The sequence below is a fragment of the Notechis scutatus genome, chromosome 2 (genome assembly GCF_049901735.1).
Source record: "Notechis scutatus isolate UNSWTSFEM ecotype Mainland chromosome 2, rNotScu1.2, whole genome shotgun sequence".
Lineage (NCBI taxonomy): Eukaryota > Metazoa > Chordata > Lepidosauria > Squamata > Elapidae > Notechis > Notechis scutatus.
Genome location: NC_142010.1, coordinates 55,521,069 through 55,545,211, shown reverse-complemented (window position 1 = coordinate 55,545,211; position 24,143 = coordinate 55,521,069). Strand labels below are relative to the sequence as shown.

At 38.9% G+C, this 24,143-nt stretch overlaps 1 protein-coding gene across 3 annotated transcripts; it reads right to left on the bottom strand.

Moving 5' to 3' along the window:
• Positions 1 to 1,292: 1,292 nt before the first annotated feature.
• CHDH (choline dehydrogenase) lies at positions 1,293 to 18,976 on the bottom strand. 3 transcript variants are annotated; one of them, XM_087954778.1, is made up of 9 exons: positions 18,525 to 18,684; positions 17,079 to 17,175; positions 15,560 to 16,355; positions 10,919 to 11,070; positions 8,726 to 8,855; positions 8,238 to 8,372; positions 7,076 to 7,218; positions 6,461 to 6,563; positions 1,293 to 2,656 (listed from the first exon to the last, which is right to left on the bottom strand). In XM_087954778.1, exons 3-9 carry the CDS (start codon positions 16,302 to 16,304, stop codon positions 2,238 to 2,240), a joined length of 1,827 nt encoding a protein of 608 aa, XP_087810904.1. In that variant the 5' UTR covers positions 16,305 to 16,355; positions 17,079 to 17,175; positions 18,525 to 18,684; the 3' UTR covers positions 1,293 to 2,237. The 3 variants fall into 3 exon arrangements, with proteins under 3 accessions (XP_087810904.1, XP_026533189.2, XP_087810903.1); XM_026677404.2 differs by lacking the exon at positions 17,079 to 17,175 and having other exon boundaries at positions 18,525 to 18,976; XM_087954777.1 differs by lacking the exons at positions 17,079 to 17,175; positions 18,525 to 18,684 and adding an exon at positions 18,048 to 18,119.
• Between the last annotated feature and the right edge of the window lie 5,167 nt (positions 18,977 to 24,143).

Below are 24,143 nucleotides of genomic sequence, written 5' to 3'. Positions count from 1 at the left end.
TGACAGCCAAAAAGTGTTTGATGCCTCAATGAAAGCTGGCCTGAAAATCTCACTAGTGAATCTGGGCAATGTATAGGGTGAGGGTGGAGGTTCGTTCTCTGAGCTTGTGGGTTGGTTTCTGAACTTTTCATTATCAGGCTGGGTAACATCTTCAGCAGACTTTAAGGGATGTCAGTGTTCTGTTTATAAGGGCTTTATATAGTCAGTAGGTCCTGTGATGGTGATCACATCAGGTGAGGGTCATATCAGACCAGGGTCTTGTGATGGGTCAGGTGTGGGTGTGTTAAGTGAAGGTCTTGTGGTGCAGAGGTAGTATTCAACTGGTTCGCACCGCCTCGGGCGAACCGGTAGCGGTGATTTGGTGTAGGTCACCGAACCGGTGGTGACCCCTGGCTGGCCACGCCCCCAACCCGGTTACCCGGTTGCTCACTTGCCCTAGTCGCTTGCCCCAGGCAGGGAGGATGGCATGTAGGTAACTGGAGGGGAAAGGAAAAAGAGAAGTGTAGTAGTTTCAGGTCAAGTCAAGGAGGCTATACATTATGGAAAGGGAGAGAGGCAGTTTGGTCCTTGGAGCTTGCCATTCAAATTCTGGCAGTGGATGGACAACTAAGCTGGTGCACATTACTGAAACCTGGCTGTGTGAACTGACCTTTTAGAGACAGGCTCTCCAAGATTCTGAGTTCTTCACTATTCATGACTCTAAGGAAAGGGAAGGAGGAGGATGGTTGTGATACTCATAGAAACCTTGATGGTAATCAAAGACACTCGAAGGTGATATGTCCCGGTACTGTATCTGTGTGGAGATCAGGCTGTAGAAACAAATAGGGAATCATGCTTGTTTATCACTTGCCAGGCTGCGTGGCTAATCTCTTCCTGAAATTGCAGAGTTGGATTTTGAATCCGCTCAGCTGTTTATGCTGGAGTATTTCAATTTTCATGCCTCCATTGGATCAGGACAACCATGAGCTCTTCTTAAATAATATTTGCCCTGATGCATGTAGGTAGTTGCATATTAGAATCCTTCAGTCTCAGTCTACCTAACCATCTTATTCCATCTTATTGCTCTTTCTCTCTTTTTCTGGAGGCCTATGCACACAAAAATGTAGTTTAGAAGTTCCTATAATACAACTCATTGATTAGTTTAACCTTCTGTGTGACTGAGTTAGTTCACTACTAAATCCATCCTCCTATGGGTTAGCTGATTAGCCAGTTTTAACAGAACATTTCTCAGTTGTTCTGTTGATTAAAGTCAACCTCCCGTAGTTTTCAATTAAGGATGCAAACGATCTTGCTTAATGAGATCAATTCAATACAAGGCATTTATTACTCTCTTAATGTATCTAAACAAGACAAAATAAATTATAGTAATGCCTATAGTAAAAGAGAGCAAAACAAAATAAAAAAACCTGAGGCTAAACATAATAACTAAATTAGAATTTTTTATTCCAGAAATAAAATATTTTTGCAAAGCACAAGCAGCATAATTTAATCGTGATTATTTCTACTAAAATCATTGCAACACTTTAGTATGACTTCCATCCTTTTCTATTCTTTATTGACAATTGGAAAAAAAAATGACCCTAATGCACAAGAGGTCTAACTTGAAAATAATTCTGCTTCAACTATTTAGAATGACAATTTTATTTCATTCTGGGATTAAATGCTGCCTTGTATACTAGAAAAAAATACATTTCTATTTTCTCTTATCTTTAGACTGGATGTGGAAAATAAGCAAAATATGAAATTTATTTTTCCTTCCACTGTTTTGTACTAATGTACAGAATCTGATTTCAATTCTGTGGTAAAAATTTACTGCACATACCATCAAATGTCTATAACAATTCTGTGGTTAATCAGATGTTTCCAATCAAAATATGAAATGAATTAGCCCATCAAATCAAAAGCCATAAACTACATTCTATTTTTGTTATTTTTTCTTCCACTGTTTTGTTCTAATGTACAGAATCTGACTGCCATTCTATGGCAAAAATTTACTGCGCATACCATCAAATGTTTATTTATAACAATTCTGAAGTTAATCAGATGCTTCCAATCATCTATTATTAACCAATATTAGCTGAAGTAAAGCATCATTTCTATTGTACATCTTTTTTCTTGACATTGAAAGTAGATTTGATTTAATGGTATAGAAAAAACATATCATGTGACGCTACACTTTATACATGTTTCTACAGGAAAAGTAGGCCAAACTTCTCATATGGAGGCATAGCAAAAAGTTAACGCTGAGTTTCCAGAGTTTTGGGTTTATATACAGGAACATTTTTGTCTTGAAGTGGTGGTAATCCCAAGATAATATCAGCAGCCTTCTCTGCTATCATGATGGTTGGGGCATTTAAATTCCCGCTAACAATACTGGGCATTATTGAGGCATCAACTACTCTTAAATTTTCTGTGCCTATAACTTTGGTCTCAGGATTAACCACAGCCATAGGATCAGAATTCTGTCCCATTTTGCAAGTGCACGAAGGGTGATAGGCACTATCGGATTTTTGTCTTATGAAAGCATCTATTTCTTTGTCAGACTGAATATGTTCCCCTGGTTGAATCTCAGGTCCACGGAATTCTTCAAATGCTTTCTGAGCAAAGATCTCCCTAGCTAATTTCACACACTGGCGAAACTCCCAGACATCTATTTCTGTTAAAAAAGAAAAGAAAACAAAGTCACAATGATTCTGTGTACAACCAACATGAATATTAATGCTACTTTCTTTTCTTTTCAGACAACAATTCAGTGTAAAAATGACACATCCTAAGATACAGGAAAGGCAGGTAAGGTTGCTTTTGTATTTTAGTATCAATTCACCATAAAAGAAAGAGAACATTTTGAATATAAAATGAGGAAAATTGGTTTCCTGTACAGAACATTTAGCAGAATAGCAATTTTGAAATAGCTCTTTGGATATTTAATCCTTCATCCAGGTAATTCTTTATTCCCAAAAGGAAGTCCTAATGATTTGTTGTAGCAAAAATAACCAACATTATTTCAAATGTATATCATTCTGATGTAAATTTACACACACACAAACACACACACACAAGTACATCCCCCCATCCCTACCACTGGCGTATCAACAATAGGATAATAAGAAATGAAATTCAGAATGGCAACAACTACACAAAAGCCTATAAGGATAGCTTTATTGTAATATAATTAAAAGGTTCAGTTCTATTTCCTTGAGTAGACAACAGCTTTTAATCATCCCATCTTTGTTCATTAGCTCAGCTATGCAAGGATTTCTGCAATAAATGTTTTGCGAATGATCCCCGTTAAAGGAAATAATTATTAAATTTTAAAGCATGACGTGAAATGAAATGAAGAAGATGCAGACAGTGATAGAGTTTATTTTATGCAACTTGATGGATTACAATCCACAAAAGTATGTGCCATAAAATGTTTATTTTTAAAAAATCTGCAAGACTTAAAGTCATAATGGCTCAACATAACAATTTCAGATGCCCAGCCTTGTGATGTGCATTTTTTTCTTCCATAGAAACAAATTGGGGTTCCTCACATGTGTACTTAGACCTCTATGCACAAAGGAGATGCTGGCCTTAAGTATGCAACTTTTTGCATAAGGAAATCCAGTTAAACTGGAATGTCTGAAAACTCCAGCATAATGAAGTCTCTGACCTTGTTTGGACATTAAATAAGCCAGCATTTTTCCAAATTGCTCAGTAAGATTGAACAAACACATCAAAGTGCACTGCCTTAGCAATCCTGATTAATCATGATCTAAACAGAGAACATATTTCTTCATTAATGAAAACAGAGCTAAAAACCCCTGGTCCTTGATTTGTTTCTTTCCAAACTGCGATAACTGGCATTTCAACCCCGAACAAATGAAAATCTGAATCCAAGAATAAAAATTTGCTTCAGGTTCTGGCTAGTTAAGAGGAGAAACTCTGCCCGGTTGCTCCTGAGCCCCTTCCCCATCTTAAAAGAGGTCTGATCCTTATAGTAAGTCAAAGTAGGTGGGAAGAGTCACGTTTTTAAGGCACTTAAAATGGTAGGGCTGTATGAATCTCTGGAGAGATGCTACAGGTAGTCCTTGAGAAATTCCTTTATTGGTATCAGCAATGTACTCATTAAGCGAAGCGGTCGTTAAGTCAAACTGTGATTGTGCTTATGATCTTATTTGAGGTTTCCTTTGCTTTACAATCATATAAAAAGCTTGTAAATGTGAGGACTGGAGGTGAAGTTACTTTTTCATCACTGCTGTAATTGCAAGCTGTCCCTAAATGAGTTGCTGAACAAGGACTATCTGTATGCCCCAGGGCAGGTGCAGCAAAAAACAAGCCTCACTTTCTGGATACTATTCGATGAATTACTGTGTCTGACAATCCTGACAAACTTTTAGAGAACAGGAGACTTAGATATAATGGGAAAACAGTACTTGGACTCATTTTACACATGGCAAAGGATAACCTTTACTAGATAATACAGTCACTATTACATGTTTGACAAAGTTCGGGACTGATGGGAGATACAAAGAAATAGGAAATGCCATCAAAATAAGACTACCAGTGCACTATGCCCAAACTTTTTCAGTCCATTGCCCCCTTGGTGCTACAAACTCATCCTCAATGCCCCCCACCCAGGGGCGTGATTCAAATTTATGTGGGTGTGGCCTAATTTGAGGGTGTGGTTTGCTGGTAACGTGATTGGGTGGGCGTGGCTTGCTGGTCATGTGACTGGTGGCATGGCTTGCTGGTCACGTGACTGGGTGGGCGTGGTTTGGTGACTGGCAAACCAAATACAAGTGGTCCTCACTTAATGGCTGGTTGCTTAGCAAGTGTTCTAATTTTTGACTGGCCTCCCCGGAACTACTTGACCTGTTTTTGGAGTTTTGACAGCCATGCACACACATATACACATACTCCCTTCCAACCCTGCTGGAGCAGGTCATTGGACTAGAATTGACAAAGCATCTCTGAGTAGATTCTAGTAGTGAATAAAATCTAATCAGAGATGCTTTGCCGATTCTTCTTGATTTGTTTTATTTGTATTTCTTTATTTTATGTTGCTGAATTGCATTGACATGTGTGTCCCTTCTTGTGCACAACCCAGAAGCTTTTGTGATTCTTTGCAGCAAAAATTACCAACCTGTGGCTTTGCTCTACTTTTCAAACATGCCGGCACTGCCGCGTTCTAGGTGCCGGTCCCACAGGTCCACCCCATTGAGCCCGCTGCACTGGAAGGACCTGCCCAAGCAAGTTCGAGCGGAGTGGTGCACCAAATCAATGGGGTGAACCTGGGAGAGGGAAAGAGAGAGAGAGAAGAGAGAGAAAGAGAGAAGGAAGAAAAGAGAAAAGGGAAAGAAAAAAGGACAAAGAAAGGGGGGGCATGGAGGGATGGAAGGGGGAGGGGGAGAGAGGGAGAGAGAGAAAGAGAGAGACCTAATGCATCAGATTGAAATGAGGCCTAGTTAAGAGGCCCTTTTCCACATTGAAACATCTTTGCCAGCATCTTTGCCAGCACATTGAAACATCTTTGGCTTCTATTAATTAAAGGTTTTATGGACGAAACATGGCCAAGACTATCAGGAAGATCTCACATTTTGTTGAGGCTTTAAACAGGATCCACTGGACCAGATCTCCACCCTAAAAAATTACTTTTCCCCAATGTATTACAGTGCCAATTCTGAAGAAGGCAAAACTAAAATGCATTGGTAAATTACGAGAACACACACACACACACATTCCCTTCTAACCCTGCTGAAACAGGTGAATGGACTAGAATAGATATCTCATTATCTTTCTTCTCCCTCCCTCCTTCTTTATTTCTTTTTCTTTCTGTCCCTTCCTTCCATCCCCCCTTTCTTTGTCCCTTTTTCTTTCTTTCCCTTTTCTCTTTCTCTTCTTCCCTCTCTCTCTCTCTCTCTCTCTCTCTCTCCCCCTCCCTCCCTCCCTCCCTCCCTCTCTCAGGCTCACCCCATTGACTTTGTGCACCGCTCCATTCGGACTTGCTTGGGCAGGTGCCTCCCGTGCAAGGGGCTCAATGGGGTGGAATGTGGCAGCGGGATGTTTGAAAAGGAGACCAAAGCCACTCTGGCTTTGCTTTCTGATTCCCAACGCTGCGTTCGGGGCAGAGCTCCTTGCACCAAAGCATGCAAGTCAATGGGATGATCCTACAGGACCTTGCCTCGAACGCGGCGGCGGCAGGATTTTTTCTCACCCCTGAATTGTGCTCTGCTGCTCACCTCCAGTGCCCCCCTGCTGCCTCTTAGCACCCCCCTGCCAGCCCCCTTGCCTCTCAGCACCCCCCTAAGGCATCCCACTGCCCCCAGGGGGCGGTACCACCCACTTTGGGAACCACTGCACTATGCCATTGTCTATAGAAGGTGTAATTGTCTATATTGTGGGGGTAACTATAGAAGGTGAGCTTAATTTCCAAGCTGGAAAAAAACTAAGACTAGAATATAGATAATTCTGCATTTACCTGTTGACAAATAATTAGGCTCAAGGATTGGATGCTCAGTAGGGTCTGAACTCTTCAGCTTCAGCTTTCCTACACTGGTACTTCGCATAGGGCCAATATGGACCTGTAACAATCCAAAAAGATCCGTGTTATATGGCATTTAGGGGTTCATTATAGAATAACTAATGGGATTCATAGAAATTTGGGGTTTCGTGGGTTATTGAGACACTGCATGGTTGATTCAGACAATTATTCCAGGTTTCAAAGCTTGGTTTCTATGTCTTTCATTACACAGTGGCTTTGAAGTCAAAATCACATCTTGTATTAATTTGGAGCTCTTATATTCAAATGAGGGTAGTTTGTTTAATATTGATTAACAAACACAAGAGATTCACAAAACCCTTTACAATGGGAAGATGTCTTCTTAGAGTTATAGGATGAATTACATTGTATACTTATTGAAAGAGAACCTACGTCATCTCTGGTTAAGCCTTTGTCCCACCAACAAAGGGATTGGGAATTATTTCCAAAAGTACAATATGGTTCTTTAATTATACAAACTAATGAACAAATACATTCCAGGAAAATATTTCTATCCAGTGGGCATTGTATGTAGTAATTGGTATTACTACTCACCTGATAAGCTTCCAACTGTGAAGCAACTCGCCCATGGTCAATCACTTGAGAAGGGAGGAAGTGGAACTGGATATCTGGGTGAAAAATGCCTGGACGACTTCTTATAAATCCACCAGTCTCTAAATGGGCAGTGGCTCCTTCTCCTGAAAGATGGAACACCAAACACCAGATACATAATTAATGAAAATGGAAGCATGAGGATTTCAAAAAATCATTTTACATTCCCTGTATTTTATATTACACTCTGTTTTAAACATTCATCATACACAGTAAAAGTTGTGTCTGAGTCTCATCACCTTTGTGGTTGGAGTCTAGTTCACAGGGCATAGTTATCACCTGCTTTTGGGACTGTTACTTGTTAGATGATGCATCTTGTAAGCCATAATTTGTTGAACAAGCCACAGTGGCCTTGGTCATAAATAACATGATAGCACAAAATATGGTTTACGAAGCAAGAGTGTTAAGAGTCACATATGTTAATTCAAAACAAACTCAAATCATATTATACCTTATGAAATAAAGAGCATGTCTCATTTATCATGAAAGCATTCACAGTTCAAACAGGTTTTCTTTTCACCTTAGAACTTATAACATGAAATGTACTTTGTAATCAGATATAATTGCTTTTATATATTATTTGATGATTTTAAAATATTTTTAAAATATATAATACATTCATATTAATTTATTTTAAATTGCCATAGCTGTCATAAAATTATTGCACTTGAAAATGTTAAGTTATTAACATGGAATAGCGACAGTACTGTATTAAGAGTTATTGATCAGCACACAAGAAAACCAGTGTTGTTATAAAACAGTAACAATAGCTATTTGTGCTTCTATTCTAACCATTCTTAGTCTTGCTGCAACAAATCTTAGAATTCTAAAGAATTTCTAGAAACAAGAACTTCCTGTTTGTTACAAGAGATTTAACAACTATGCATTTTTTAACAAAATCCAATGAAACAAAGCTACTTGTAAACGGAGTCTGAAATTCTGAAAAACCCTTGATTTCCTTATCTGGAATGAAAATGTGTCAAATGAATCATCTACAAGAAAAAAGGATTATGAATGGACATGTTCATTAAAGCTTTATTTTAAAACCTGATTTTATATGTCTAGCAAATGAGAACAGAACAAGATATATAATTCTAAATCATACCTGTGGATTTCCAGAACCATTCAAGACCAATTTTGATCATCTGAAGAGGCTTTTGTGATTTATACAGTGTCACAGGTTGAGTGCACATATGCTGTATGTACACTTCCAAATGATCTTGGAGATTCTGGCCAACTCCTAGTAGAAATGACAAGAAATGTCTAATATATATACACTACAAATATTTACAACTATACTTATAAATACAGTATGTGGAATTGGGAAAATGCAGCACAGCTTTTGGTTTCAAAAGCAGAAAGGCCTTTCAAATGCCCGCGGGTGCCTACACAGCACTTGTCTGCAACTCTGTAAATGAAATTGGCCTTTCCTGGGATTATGTAACTACTAAGAAGGGAATTCATATCACCCTAAGACAAGACACTGCTGACTTAAGGAGTTCTTGGCAGAGGCTATGTGAACATCACAAACACCTTTTACTTTCAAATCCAACACAACCTTACATGGAGCTATACTGAATCTATCATACACACCTGAAAGATGGCAGACAACAGGGATTCCTAATTTTTTAAGATCATCTGCATTCCCAACTCCAGATAGCATAAGCAACTGTGGAGAATTTATGGCGCCACCACTTAAAATAACTTCCTTACTAGCAAAAACCTGAAATAAAATAATAGCAATGTAAGCAGACTAAATTTTGATAGAATAAAGTCAATACAAAATAATGTTATTGATTTGTAGCCCGCAGTTTTCATACTCTTTGTGTTATATCTAGAAGTTTTGTAATTTCAAAAGTTTGAAATTATTAAAATATGCTCTATTGTATATTTTTAAGTAAACTTTCCTCTTAAGCAATGCTAATATTTCCTCTCCATCCAAACTTATTTGCTAAATTTTTCTCCTTGTTAACATAAATTATTCTTCAAAATGTAATACTGAATCAAAGGCTTTTATTAGTGCAAACAACTAATGTATTGTTCTCCTTTCAAATGCCTCTTTCCCCCCTAAAATGTATCCCCCATTACTCAAATAATCCCATTAAAGTAAATGTTTGCTTTGTATCATCAATCAAAAGAATAATTGTATCATATATCATCAACCCAAAAGAATTAACATTCTGAAGATAAAAAAAAAATACTGGCTTCTCGCATTCTTCTATTGAATAGTCATCTGGCAGCACAAATCTGCAAATGACTAATGATACCCTTTATTTCTCTGAAAAAGAGTTATTCCAAAAAGATGATCGCTTTTCCTTCAGACATCTGCTATCATTTCTAATTTAAAGTTTACAATAATTAAGTTTTAGTGTATTTTATTACAGTTCTAGCTAAACACTGAAATAACAATAGTGGTCTACAAGGAACAGTGCAGCTGAAAACAATATAGCACTGAAAGATTTAGCTAGACTTATCCATTTATAGTGTGGCTAATTCCATAGTACAATTTTAACAATGTAATGCATTCTTCAAAAACTTTCACACTACATTTTATACTACTGCAATTATAGCATAGGAAAACAATTTGTCTTATGAGCTCCCTTTTTTATTTAAAGAAAGAGCAGGAATAAACTATGTTTACAATTGACAAGAAGTTACTATTAAGATTTTCTCATTTTAAGCCTGGAATTGTTGCATTTGAACTTATTAATAAATGAGCTGGACCCAGAGGTGAAAGAATTGCATCCAGAGTTGCTGATATCACTAAATAAAATAACTCAAAACATAAAGTATCTATGAAAGCTCCAACTTAATGTAGTGAAAGGGCATTCAAAACAGTAGGGCAGTTCAAGATAGCAAAATGTCAATTATCAAAGGAAAAAACCCTGAAGATTCATTAAAATTGTCAAATCTGTTGATCATGTAATTGCATTTACTAAGCTACAGAGTCCTGGTGGCTCAATGATTAGAATGCAAACTCTGCCCTCAGTCTGGAGTTTGATGCTGATGGGCTCAAAGATGACCCATCCTTCCATCCTTCCAATGTAAAATGAGAACCCAGATTATTGGGGGCAATATCCTGATACTGTAAACCGGTTAGAAGGCTGTAAAGCACTGTGAAGCAGTATATAAGTCTAAGTGCTATTGGTAGAGTTATGCTGGTTACCATAGTATTTGTTCTTTGTCATCTGGTTTATGAGTCCATTAAATAGCAGTAAATTTTGTTGTGATTCTTACAATGGCTAATTGTTTTTGTTTCTATTCTTAATTTTTTCCTTGCTTTTGGTTCCTCCTTCTCATATGCTCTAGTTTGGTTCACATGTCACAAGAAGTATTTAAAAAATTATTCAGACGTTTGAAGGAAAGTATTAGAACTTAGTAAATACAGATTTCTCTCTCTCTCTCTCTCTAAAATATTAGAATGATAGGACCCTCAATGAAAGAAATACCTATTTTCAAACCAGTATGGATTTCATTTCTAGAAGTTATGGGCGGGGAGGGGGAAACTCTATTAACTCAAAAGCCAACATAAATGGGAAACTGAAATTAACCCCATCTGCAGAATGGAGTGGTACCCATTATATTTTGATCAGGTTACTGCAGTGCTTTATTGAGATTAATATGTGACATGGATTTGAGGTGTCAGTTGTATTTTGCTCTTATTTCAACAAGAAAAGAAGCTTTACTACAACTCCAATTGTAGAGCCAGAAATGAAAAGTTAGTACAAGTTGATTGCCAGTTGATTTTCTTTTCAGAATGAAAGAAAGAATACTGTACATCCTTACCTTTTTCTTTTCTCCATTTTTAATATACTCAATACCAATTGCTTTGGTCCCCTTAAATAAAACTTTTGTAACAAGTGTACTGACTTCTGCAGACAGGTTTGGACGCGATAAAGCAGGACGAAGATACGCACTAGCTGTATTCCATCTTTTGCCTACAAAATACATGTTTTTATTGTAACAGTAACCAACACATATAATGTATGATATCTCAGTATGGTAAACTGCTCTGGGAAAATCTGGTTTTAAATTTTTAATGAATAAAATAAATACCAAAATAATTTTATCTGTTCTACTGTGATTGTATATTAACATTTTTAAAAGTAATTACTGTAGTCCACAACAACATTCATCAAGGCAGAGCAATAATGCATATTTGTTTTAAAAAGACAAAAATGCTAAAACAATATTTCAGTCTTTGTCAACAGCAATGGCTCATGCCCCACATTTCCTAATCGTACCACAGCTAATTGCAATGATCTACTACATATCGATTTTACAGAAGATAACATTGAAAAGGCACTACACAAACTAAAACCGTCTCTATCTATTGGCCCTGATGGATTATGTGCCTACTTCTTAAAAAAGCTTTCCACTGCCATAGCTGAACTACTAAGCACAATCTACGAGATATCTTTTAGATCTAGCACTTTGTTCGACCTATGGTCATTAGCCACAGTCATTCCTATCTTCAAAAAGGGAGACCCCAGCCTAGTTGAAAATGACAGACCAATTTCATTATGTTGTGTCACCTGCAAAGTCATGGAATCAATCATCAACTAATCCATTACCCTCCACTTGGAGACAAACAACCTACTCTCTAACAGTTTGGTTTCAGGAAAACTTTGTCCTGTAATCTACAACTCCTACACTGCAAAAACATTTGGACTACACAACTCGACCAGAGTAAAGCAATAGACACAATTTACATAGACTTCTGCAAAGCCTTTGATTCAGTAGTACATGACAAACTACTGTTAAAACTGCTCTTACGGCATTTCTGGATCACTACACAAATGGATAGCTGCATTCCTGTCAAATAGGCAACAAGTAGTCAAAATAAGGAATGCCCTATCAAACCCAGCTCTAGTTAACAGCGGTGTCCCCCAAGGCAGAGTTCTAGAACCCACTCCCTTTCTAATTTACATAAATGACCTTTGCGATCATATTAAAAGCAACTGTGTCCTCTTCGCTGATGACGTAAAACTATTTAACATCACTGACAATGCTGCTGTCCTATAAAGCGACCTTGACTATGTGTCAGAATGGTCAAACAATTGGCAACTCCAAATCTCAACCAACAAATGCTCTGTCTTACACATTGGCAACAAAAATCAGAACACTAAATACAAACTGGGAGGATACAACCTCATAGACAGCCCTCACTCTGTCCAGGACCTAGGGGTACTCATTTCAAAAGACCTAAGCCCCAGAGCTCACTGTAACAACATTGCCAAAAAGGCATTAAGCGTTGTTAACCTAATTTTGTGAAGCTTCTTCTCCGGTAACATTGAACTTCAAACCAGGGCATACAAAACCAATACAACCCCCAAATTTCAATCTACCTCTTCAGTTGATTGACTGGTTTAATATTGCCTTGATTTAGATTCCATTTACTTCTCTAACTTGATATTGAGGAAGATGTTTGAGCACATCTAGACGTTCCTTGCACTCAGATTACTATACAGTATCAGATGTGATACTGATGATGCCTCTTTCTAAAATTCTGGATGAATTCCTCCTAGCAATTCATACAGAATATTAAATAAATGAAAAAGGCCCAGACAGAGCCATATAGAACACCATATTGCTTGTACTAAACGATCTCCCTTTGGCTTTTACACTGAGAAAGTCTGGAATCACCTTGAATAATGCCACTAAAGTTCAACTCTATTGGAGAGTCCATAAGGATAGCATGGAATTAAATGCCAGCAAGAGGTTTCAAGAGAGTAGGGCACTCAACCCATTCAGCTCTCAGCAAAAAATCTACCAAAGTGATTACAGTGGTCTTAAAATCAGTCCAAATGCATAAGGGACTGTGTCAGCTGCCACCTCATGCTCTCTTGTGCTTCGATACCATGCGGTGACAGTCTGCCATGACTATATGGATGGGGGGCGGGAGGGGGGGAATGTTTGGGGAAAGTGAAAGTAAAGGCTGCTTGGTGAAAGTGAGAGTAACTGTTGCATTCCTCCTCCAACACTGCTTGCTTTATCTCCCCAAAACAGTGTTTCAGGGTCACCTGGCTGGGAAAAAAAATCACAGCTATGTACCAACCTACCTTGGAAGTGACCATTCTGAAAACATCTTGCTTGAGCCTGATTGGTCATTGGGGGAGCAGTGACTGGACATAGCTACGGGTGGGAAAAAGTGGAACTTAGGGATTTTGGCGTGCTATTCGCACAATTCTGGCTATGCACTATTGCAGTGCACTTGATTTCTAATAAAACTATACCTTTCTCAACAAATTGAGCCAAGGGTTGTTTCTATTTAGAGGTTTAAGTTTGTGGCAGGTGTGACAGACTGTTATAATTTTGTTTAACTTTTCCCATAAAAAATGAGTGTCAAATGCCTATAAAATCTTTAAGTCTGGCCCGCAGTACTGGCCCTAAATCTACATTGTTGCTATATTCTAGCATCTATTTCAATTTTAACAGCTGCACTGTGGACAATTACAATTATCTAAGGATCAAGCAAAAACAGTTTTAAGTCACAGTTCTGGATTTGTATGCCAAACCTCTTGCCTTGGCAAAAGAAGTATCTACCTTTCCACACAACCTTTAAAAATGAAACAAGTAAAACGAAAACCAGATGGTTAATGTGCTATCATTCAGTTGTGCTCTACTGTGTAATTAACGTGGAAAGAAACTGAGCTGTCAGCCAAAATAAACATTTCCAGTGAACCAGCAAATGAATAAAGTTAATACTGGCTATGAATTTATAATTTATTTATTTATAAAATGGATAGGCCACTCAACTTACCTCAGGCTAATTCTGGGCGGCTTACAATAAAAAATAAAAACTATATAAACTGAAAACATAAATAAGTTAATTTAATCCCATGTTCATATTGATTTATCAAGATTAAGCATTTCCTTGTGGAAATTTTGTTAGGCATATGTATAGGCACTATGCTGGTAGGAGGAATACTTCAACTTTGATTTTTGTCCAGAGCATTTTACAAGACAGATATACTTATCAGAAACATTAATTTTATGATGTATCCTACAAAGTCAATTCTTCTATAATGAATATTTAAAATCCATTGTTACTTGGTATAAGGTTTATGCTATAATTAATTTATTTAATTCACAGTTGTACTTTGAAATGAAGAGTTAACTTGAATAGAGCAGCTTCTGCGGAAAGTGTCAAAACAGGCAAAAATGGGGAAATAGCTTTAGGATGCACACAGTACTCCTTTTGTATATATGTCAATGTCACACATGCGTTTATAAAGGGACAGGCTTGCATCACAACATCACCTCTGTCCTGTTGCCTGTTTTGACACATTTCTCTGGAAGCTGCTACTTTAATAGTCCAAAACAATATATGCTGAGGAGGAACTGTGGCTGATGCTATCAACCCTCAGACCAGGAATAAATATATCAGTCGCTGTGTTGAATTTTCACTGATAAATTCACACTCTAATAATTAAATTTAGAAAGTTTCTCATTTTTCTGTTAAATAAAATTATTTACAAAATCTTAATACGGATAGTCCTCGATTCACAATATTTGTTTTTGGGTCATTCAAAGTTACAATGGCACTGAAAAGATTGACTTGCAACTGGTCTTCACACCCCCGTCTCAGCATCCCCACAATTACGTGGTTAAAATTAGATGCTTGGCAAATGGCATATATATATTTAATACAACCATTTCTGTGTCCCACAACCATGTAATCGCAATTTGCAACTTTCCTTGCTGGCTTCCACAAGCAAAGTCAATGGGGGAAGCTGTATTTGCTTAATGACCATCTACTCACTTAGAGCAAGGATCTTCAAACTTGGCAAGTTTAAGACTTGTGGACTTCAACTCCCAGAATTCCTGAGCTAACATGACTGGAGGAGGAATCCTGGGAGTTGAAGTCCACCAGCCTTAAAGCTGTGAAGTTTGAAGACCCCTGACTTGGAGTCATTCTATGATGGCAATAGGCCATCTCTAAATATGATATATATATAAATATGCAACGGCAGTGATTCACTTCACAACAATAGCACAAAAAAAGGTTGTGAAATTGAGTGTGATTCATTTAACAACCAACTTGCTTAGCAACAGAAATTCTGGTCTCAATTGTCATTGTAAATTGAGGATTATTTGTATTATTAAATATTTTGGGAGTGTTAGTTCAATTACCTAATGTAATTTAAATTTAAAAATTAAATGAAATTTAGGTTTGATATACAGCCCTCAATATTCCACTCAAATACCAGGAGTAGCCCTTGTCCCTCCCCCAAAGTTTCACACCTCTGGTCTAGTCCAAACTCTTTCTCAACACACGTTATTAGGCCCTTAAAAGAAAACATCAGCAATTATGGGCTTTTTTTTATTATGAAAAAGTTTCCAAGCCATTGTAAGAATTTACAATGACTAGTGTGCATGGCTACTGCAGAATATGGCTTCTAAATTGAACATGTCAAAGCTAACCTTTATATATGGTCATATCCATCCAGCCAAAGCCTTCTTGTTGAAAACCGTTCATATCGTCTGTGAAAGGGTACCCAGCTTGCTGAGCTGCATCCAGGAATGCACAATGAAGAGGGTTTTTTGTTTTTCCCCTTGACACATGAAGTGGGCCGTCCCCTCCTCGATAAAGATCAGCTCCCAACTCATGAGTTTGTGCTTTCTTAAAATACGGCAAACAGAACTCATAGTCCCATCCAACAGCCCCTTCTTTGCTCCACCTGTTATAATCTTCTGCATGGCCTCGAATGTACACCATGGCATTGAGGGATGAGGAACCACCCCAGACTCGTCCTCTCGGCCAATACAGGATCCGATTATCCATGTGTTTTTGAGGTGTTGTATGGTAGTACCAGTTATATTTCTCATCACAGAGATTGTAAGTTAAAGCAGCAGGCATATGAATCTTCCACAATAATTGTTTGCTACCTAAAACAGTATCTTTTGGACCTGCTTCAAGTAGCTTCACAGTGTTGTGAGGATCTTCAGTCAATCGGTTGGCTAAAACACATCCTGCAGACCCAGCTCCAACTATTATATAATTGAAAGAGTCCATATTTTTAGAATTAACTGGAGAGGATGGTTGTGAAGATCTCATCTTTTGTCCATTAAAAGCTTTTGAACTCTTCAATATACATCTTTTGAATAATTCTTTGTGGGTTTGACAAATAAAGCCATGCTTTTGAGCACCTTTGATTAAGAAAGACATTATTTCCTATGTTATTTCAGATGTAGTCAATATGGGTCCAAATATTCTGACCTAAAAAGGGAAAAATGTTAATAAAATGAAATGTAACACAAAAAGAATATAGTAATGTACGATATAAAACTGTATTTAAGTCACTGTATCATTTAAAATGGCTTAAATCATACATTTTAACCACAAAAATTGAAATATTGGGAGAGGCAGGATAAAAGACATAAAATTTGAATTTCTTTTAATGGTTGGAAAAGAATAGAATACTTTACTGGTCAAATGTGATTGGACACACAAGGAATTTGTCTTGGTGTAAATACTCTCAGTATACATAAAAGAAAAGATACATTCGTCAGGACTCGAGAATCATAAGGTATGACACTTAATGATAGTCATAGGGTACAATAAGCCATCAGTCATACTCGGAAACAGTCAATATAAATCGTAAGTATACAAGTGACAAAGTTACGGTCATACAGTCACAAGTGGGAGGGGATGGGTGATGAGGAGTGATGAGAAAATTTAAAAGTAATAGTAGTGCAGACTTTGTAATAGTTGGACAGGGTTGAGGGAATTATTTGTTTACCAAAGTGATGGCTTTCGGGGGAAAACTGTTAGGTTAGTGCACATGTTATTTTGAAACTTTTACTGCCACTGAAAAATTTTCTCACTTAATGGATTGTTAAACAAAATACTTTGTAGTTCCTCACTCACATTTCATCAAATTGTGACAAAACTCATCTATTACTTTGTATTTCTCAAAAGCAAAACCACTTTCAACATTACCTCTTATTCAATAGTTGTTTTTCTCTTTTTATAGACCTTCTGGAGAACTGTGGGGTATCAGGGGAATGGAAATGTCCAAGGTAGGTTGGTATGAGTTCTTCCAAAAAGACAAAACTAAGTTTGATTTAGGTATTTCGTGTTTTTTTCCCCATCCACTTTTAAACCATCCCACTTTTTTATTTTCATTTATTTATTTATTTTTGTCAATTGCTTACAAGATAATAGGTATAAGTAAAAAACATAGTTATGAATACATGGATACATATAAGAAAAATAAAAAAAATAAAAGAAACAATAAGACAGGGACTGTAGGCACGTTGGTGCGCTTATGCATGCCCCCTTTCTTCTCCTACCCCCGCTTTTTGGGCACTGATCCTCCTGATATGTATTCAGAAACATGCATTAAATCAAATTAAATCCAATATGGATTCAAATGTCCATATGACTTTGGAGAAAGGTCACTCCACGCAATGATCCTAGTCCTCAGGCTACGCAAAGCAGTAGGTTTTGTGTAGGTTTTCCACCTTGAGCCAGAAGCTGTTTTTTTTTTTTTTTATTTACCGCCCTGAGCTCACAAGGCAGAAGGTATGCTGTATCCCCTCATGTTATCTTCTTGCCAACCCGTGGGGTGAATTAATAGTGTGAGAATGATCTCCTTGATCAAGGGGGAATTTAAACCTGTCTCTCACTATATATACCTTGTCCAACATCCAACACAGTAAGGTGCACTTCTTCTGAGATTTCACTCCCCTTTAAATAGTGAAGTTTCAAACACTGACCATGCACGTTTAAAGTCCTGCTTAAAGTTCCATTTCATGAAATGCAGAACCGAGATTAATTTCATGCAAAACAATACGGTAGTTTTCATTGATTTTCGACAAAGGAAAGGAAAAGGGGCGAGGGTGGCGCGAATATGACACAGCTTTGGATTCGTGGTTAAAGATTTCACAGAAATCAAAAGGATGGTACCTTCTTTCACATCGCCCACCCTCCTTCGCTCAGCCCTAGGGCAAAAGGCTCCCGTTTCCACGGGCTAAGAAACATAGCGTACATTATATATACTATTCGCTTTGCCACGTATTCTGATATTTCTGTTGGCACCGGGCAAACTAGAAGTTCATATATATATCCATTATAAAGCTGGCCCTGCCTTTCCCTCAATCAGTGGAGGGAGGGATTTGTACCCGTTGCACAAGAAGAAGAGCGGCTTCTTTTTCAAGGCCGGCTGAATTCCGCGGAAAGCTCCAGCTCGGGTTACTGACTTTGAAGCGGGAGGCGTGGCGTGGCGGGGGCGGAGACAACAGAGGTCGCGTTTCTCTGGCAACCCAACCCACTCCGTCGTGCCGAGCATTCTCTCTCTCTCTCCCCCCCCCCCCCCCATCACAACTCTGCCTCATAAAATCAACGTCCCCCGCCCATCCACCACGTGCTGCTTCACCCACTCACACGGGCTAAGCTTGGCGCGCGCCGCTGCGTCTCCCGGGAGTCCTGGAGCTTCGCTTCATTCCTCTCGCAAAACTCCCACGAACCTGGCTCCTCGTGCGGCCGTGAGGAGGAGCGGAAACTTTCGAGCGCCGACTTTCGGCTCTGATGTCGGGCATATGCCCAGTCCAAAGAGCAACCGGGCAGGCACTAGAAGGAGGCGGGCTCCTGCGGGGGTTGGACTGCCAGGACCCTCCAAATTAGTTAGGTGGAGGCGTCTTGTTCCTCTCCTCCCACTTTTTAGTTCCCGGACGGAGTGTGCGGAGAAAGGTGCGGGGTGACATTCCTAGGCGGGCCAGCCCTCCGAGGGGGTGTGATCGCTCGCAACAGTAAGGCCTCCCGAGTCTGACAGCAGGTCGGTTGCAGAGAAGCGGCTTGAATATATAGCGGTTTTTTTTCTCCACGTCGTTCCTCACCTGGATCAAAATGAAAGATTTTCCAGCTGAAAGCAAAGGCTTCTTTCAAGTTGTTCTCCTTCCCCTCTCCATGCTACAGTTCTCCATACTCTTTTACAAGAGTAATACGTTCAATAAATAAATAAATTTTAGTAATTCCATACAACTTAATTCTTTGTGTCTTGACTTTTTAAAAAAAACTTATTTGTTTTTTGACAACTTATATCTGTTTCTTATCTATCCTGGTGTGGAAGGATACTGACCCCTTCCCTACTTCAAAGGTTCCCTCCCCCATCTAACTACACAAAAGAATACTTTTTTTTAATGTTTAGCAGAAAAGTTTAGTCTTAGTTAATCAGTGCATGTATAAAACTGATAATTGGAAATAGAGTGAAAGCTAAGAAAATATAGAGTGAAAATACTGCTTGTCAAAATCCTTTTCTTGCTGCTTTATCTTGTCAAAAAGCCAACTTATTATCTAGCCACGGTACAAATGTACCCAGGCAGCTTCCTTATTCTGCAATGTACCACCCATGAGTGAGCCAGGCTTAAGTCATCCTTATCTACCTAGGTTTTAAGATAGTGTTTTGCCATTTATGCCAGCAACAACCTACAACAAGAACAAGCACTTTGCTGTTTTATTGTGTATTTAGGTGATTGTAGAGGAAGAAGGACAGTATAGCACCTATTGACCATTCCTTTTCCCTAAGATCTTGGGCTTTTCCCGCTTACACTTTCCATCTTTCCCCTTCTCAGGTGAGGTACAAAACCCACAGCCCATCAAGCAGCATCTGAGGAAGCAACCACAGATTTTGAGATAACAAACTTGGAAATGCAGTATTTCTGATAGATGGCTATATTTACATATCTAGCCATCTAACAAAAGCACCAGCCAATTCCACCTGTCCCAGTAATTATGGATGTTGAGAAAGGGATGGACAGCAGAACCAGACGGTTTAACTAATACAGAGTGTTCAATCCTCTACATACGCAAAAGCCCGATACCATAATTTGGTGGCAAGCCAGAGCAGATAGTATGGGGTAAGAAAGGGATTGGCAATGGCCCAGAAAGTTTTATGCCAGATTCAGCAAGCTACTGAGCCACCTCTGCTATATTTTTCCTGCTTTGTGTCAGTGAAATATGACAAATGACATGGAAGGCTGCAGGTTCCCATGGGCTCAGTAGTTTGAGATCACTCTTTTAATGGAGAAAGAGGCTCATTCTTTAGACGTTCAGTTCAAGTCTTGGCAACCTAGCCAATCTGAAATGTCTAAATATAAAGTAGGTAAAAAGATGCACATTTCTGTTATTAGAAATACTGAATTTGGGGATTTGACTCTTCAAACATTAATTATACCTAGCATGGGCAAAAATGAAGGATGTCAATAGTATTGGTTCAACAATATCTGGAGAGGCAGAAGTTCCCTGTGTCTGCCACAGCATATGTCCAAACTATTAGCTGAATGAACAGCAAGAGAGGCCATTCCCAAAATATGAGATGACAAATATACAGATAGTCCTTAACATGACTAAGAGTTTCTGAAGTTATGATGGATTCCCCTCCGCCCCAAAGCTACTTACAACCCATTTTCGAAGTTAAAATGGCTGCCCCCGGAGCGCCGCCGGGTCGCCTCCTCCAAGCAGCCCGCCCGCCCGCCGGACGGAACCCTTCCCGCTCCTCGGCGGGAAGACGCTCCCGCCTGCAAACTTTGCCTGTGCAAAGTTTAAGCCTGGAAGCCCGGAGCCGAGCAACTTCCCAGCAACTTTCGGCTTCCTTTTAACTGCGGGCGCTCGCGCCTGGCCCCGAGCCGTGCGGCGGAGGAGAAACCCAGAGCGCCGCCGGGTCGCCTCCTCCAAGCAGCCCGCCCGCCGGGCTTCCCCTCTGCCGCGCGGCTTGGGGCCAGGCGCGAGCGCCCGCGAGTTAAAAGGAAGCCGAAAGTTGCTGGGAAGTTGCTCGGGTGCTGGGAGCAGGCTTTTAAAGTGCCGCCCGAGCAGGACTGCCGAGCCAGGAAACGGGCACCAAGGCAGGGCAAGGCTCCACCAGCAGCGGCCTAGCTTTAGGTGGCTCCAAGCAGCCCGCTCCAAGCAGCCCGCCCGCCCGGGCGGAACCCTTCCCACTCCTCGGCGGGAAGACGCTCCAGCCTGCAAACTTTGCCTTTGCAAAGTTTAAGCCTGGAAGCCCCGGAAAAAAAAGGGGGATCGGCGGAGACTCACCTTCGGAGAGGTCGCACTCGAAGGTGATTTCGAACTCCCAGCCGAGGCCTTTGCAAACTTCTTTTCTTTTCTACCCTGAGAGCGCTCCGCACTGTTTTGCAGCTTTGGGGGCCATGCGGCACAGGGCAATACGCCACGCCCAGCGATTTTTTTTCAGGGGCGGGCCGGATTGGACAGACCAACGGGCCGGATGTGGCCCGTGGGCCGTAGTTTGCCCACCCCTGGTCTAGGCCTAGGACTAACTTTACAGCATTCATCAACTTAAAAAAATACCTTGCTACTTTTCCTACCAACTAGAAAGGTTGCAGTTGCTAATAGAACTAAACTGAGAAAAATATAGCTTACCTTTACATTTCAAACAGATGTTAAATATTTTCTTATTCTTGACTTAAGCTAGTTATGTAAATCACAGAAAGTCAGTTTTTTCACTATTAGGGTACCTGTCTGCTATAGAGAAACAGGAAATAAGAATAGGATTTTACCTCTTTAACAGTGAATGCTTTTCTCTCACATCCCCTGCTCCCAGGCAATACATTCAGAAAAGTATATGTTAGAGAAATTGTGTCACTACAGTCCTTTTCATTTGCATAATCAAATACAAATATGCAAATATACATTTTCCAGAGAAGAACATTCAGATAGGTAAATTCTGAGTCTAACCATACCCTGAAATGTGACAATTTTTTTTTTCAGATTTACAATATTGAGGAATATTACAAATATTTTCATATTATGAAAATGACCGTATTCATTTGAAGGATGCATTCCTACACATCAAAACTACCTGAAAGTATAATGTATCCCTAATTTAATTCTGATCTTTATACTAACCTTTATTATCTGAATCTTTACTCAGAAAAAATAGATCTTATTTGATTGTTTAGCACTGCGTTAAAATATTAAGACTTATTTTTCTGGGAAGGTAAAGGGACTTTACCTGATTGAGTTTTGCTGAAGCTTCAAAACTAAGTTTCCATATATGCAAATCTGAAAGATTATATAGCTTTCTTTATGAAGAAGATTATAACTGAATAATATTTATGTATTAATTAAACTTGCATGTTGCCAGATTCCCAATCACAGTAGAATATTTGATCAGTAATATATTTCATTTAAAAATTAAGGGGTCAAAAATGAACCTTGGATTGCTATTACTGGATACATGAACAAATAATCTGACATTTTATTATATGCATATTTGACTAAAAAAATTACACAAGTTCAAATCAAATACTGTACCAATCTCTTACAAAGGTTCTATTTATTCAATTGTCACTTTTTAATGTAAATATATGGATCTAAGGCCCCAATCATATTTTCTGCTTTTTTTTCAAAAGTATCCATGTAGTATTCATATCTGATGGAACAGATAATTATCTGAACACAAAAGAAAAAGTAGTTCTCATTTGAGTTTTATAAGAAGTTATTCATTCATAAATGAGATAAAATACTTAAAATCAATTTTTATTTTACAACATGCAAAGAGATACGTCATTTTATTAAACATTCCTTAAAAATGTATTTGGTGACAATGTGAAGATGAAGAGATTTATTGTGTTATGAACTTTGGAATTGGGTGTACTTATGTGGACCTAGGTGCAAATACATCTGTTTGTCATCTTTCTGCAATATCAGGGTAATATTGCCATCTTTGTATAATATTAATAATTTTACAGAAATAGTTTTGTTCTCCACTAAAAGTTGCATAAATGACTCCAATTTTGAATTTCTTTGCAACCTGATAAAGTAGGTTAGGATGGGGGGAAACAAGTGGCCAAGTAAATAATGTTTTGAAGTTGAGCTTTCATGTAGTCTACAGCCAAAACACTAGCAAAGCATATAAGCACATATTAGTGCATTGGCTGTGCGGGGATACTATAGTAAAAACTCAATTTCAAGAATATCTGTGTCTATAGGATACAATATACCATATCATAAAAAAGATACAGCTAATTAAAAATTGTGAATGAATGGTGTAAAAGAATATATGACAATAACAATACCATAATAAAGGAAAAATACAGTAGGCACCATTGGCAGCTACCTTGCTTGCTTCCCCTGAGCCCTGCTCCCTCACACTAAATTTCTGGCTTTTAGCCAGAGACTAAATAATACAACCAATTCATGTTAATAATTTTGACTGTTTTATTTAAGTTACCCTATCCCAGGACTCCCTTAACGCTGTTTGAAAATTAGGAGGGTGAAATTGAAGAAATTATCAAAGAGAGCACCTACCAGCATCCACGACTTGTTCTTCAGTCTGGGAAGCCTGTAAATTCTGGCAGTGTTTCTCAACCTTGGCAGCTTGTGTCCCAAAGGTGGTTTTTCAGGAGGCAACTGGACTTTCTTGTTTTTTCCTTTAGATGTTTCACTTCTCATCCAAGAAGCTTAATCTTCAGCTCTGACTGGATGGTGGGGAATGGAAGGATTTATATTCCTTGCAAACAGCTGGTCATTTGCATCCTTTTAGAGGGTCCTTGAAGCACTTGGAGATCTGTGTCTTCAGGGACACATGAGTAGTGCTCCTGGTTCCTGTAGTCTGCATTTTTTTTTTTCCTCTGGAAATCCATTCCTACTCCCACACCATTCAAAGGGTGCTCATCCCAAATTGTATAGCTAGAAGTCTGTAGAGATTCTCAGTCAACCTGGATGCCTGGGAATCTCTACAGACTTTTGACAATATGTGAATTTCGGTTCCTAGAATTCCCCAAGCAGCATTCTGGGAGTTGAAATCCACACATTTCCAAGCTGCCACAGCTGAGAATCACCTAGTTTGGTAGTCTGCACGTTCCGGCTCCTCGGTTTCGAAACGTGCGACTGGATTTTTTTCTGTTTCTCTTCTGATCTAACCCATATTTGGCAGGGCTCCTGGCAGAACTATAGGTTGCGATGAGGCGCAGGGCGGAGGAAAGATATAAATGTAGCGGGGAGGGAGGCCAGGAGAATTAGCTGAGCCGACTTCCTCAAGAGGCT

Excerpts from the sequence above, each read along its gene's own strand:
- CHDH (XM_026677404.2), bottom strand. The coding sequence starts at position 16,304 with ATGTCTTTCTTAATCAAAGGTGCTCAAAAGCATGGCTTTATTTGTCAA. Across the intron at positions 11,071-15,559 it reads GGATATGACCATATATAAAG|GCAAAAGATGGAATACAGCT; the intron begins GTTAGCTTTGAC and ends TGTATTTTGTAG. Across the intron at positions 2,657-6,460 it reads GCCTAATTATTTGTCAACAG|AAATAGATGTCTGGGAGTTT; the intron begins GTAAATGCAGAA and ends CTTTTTTAACAG.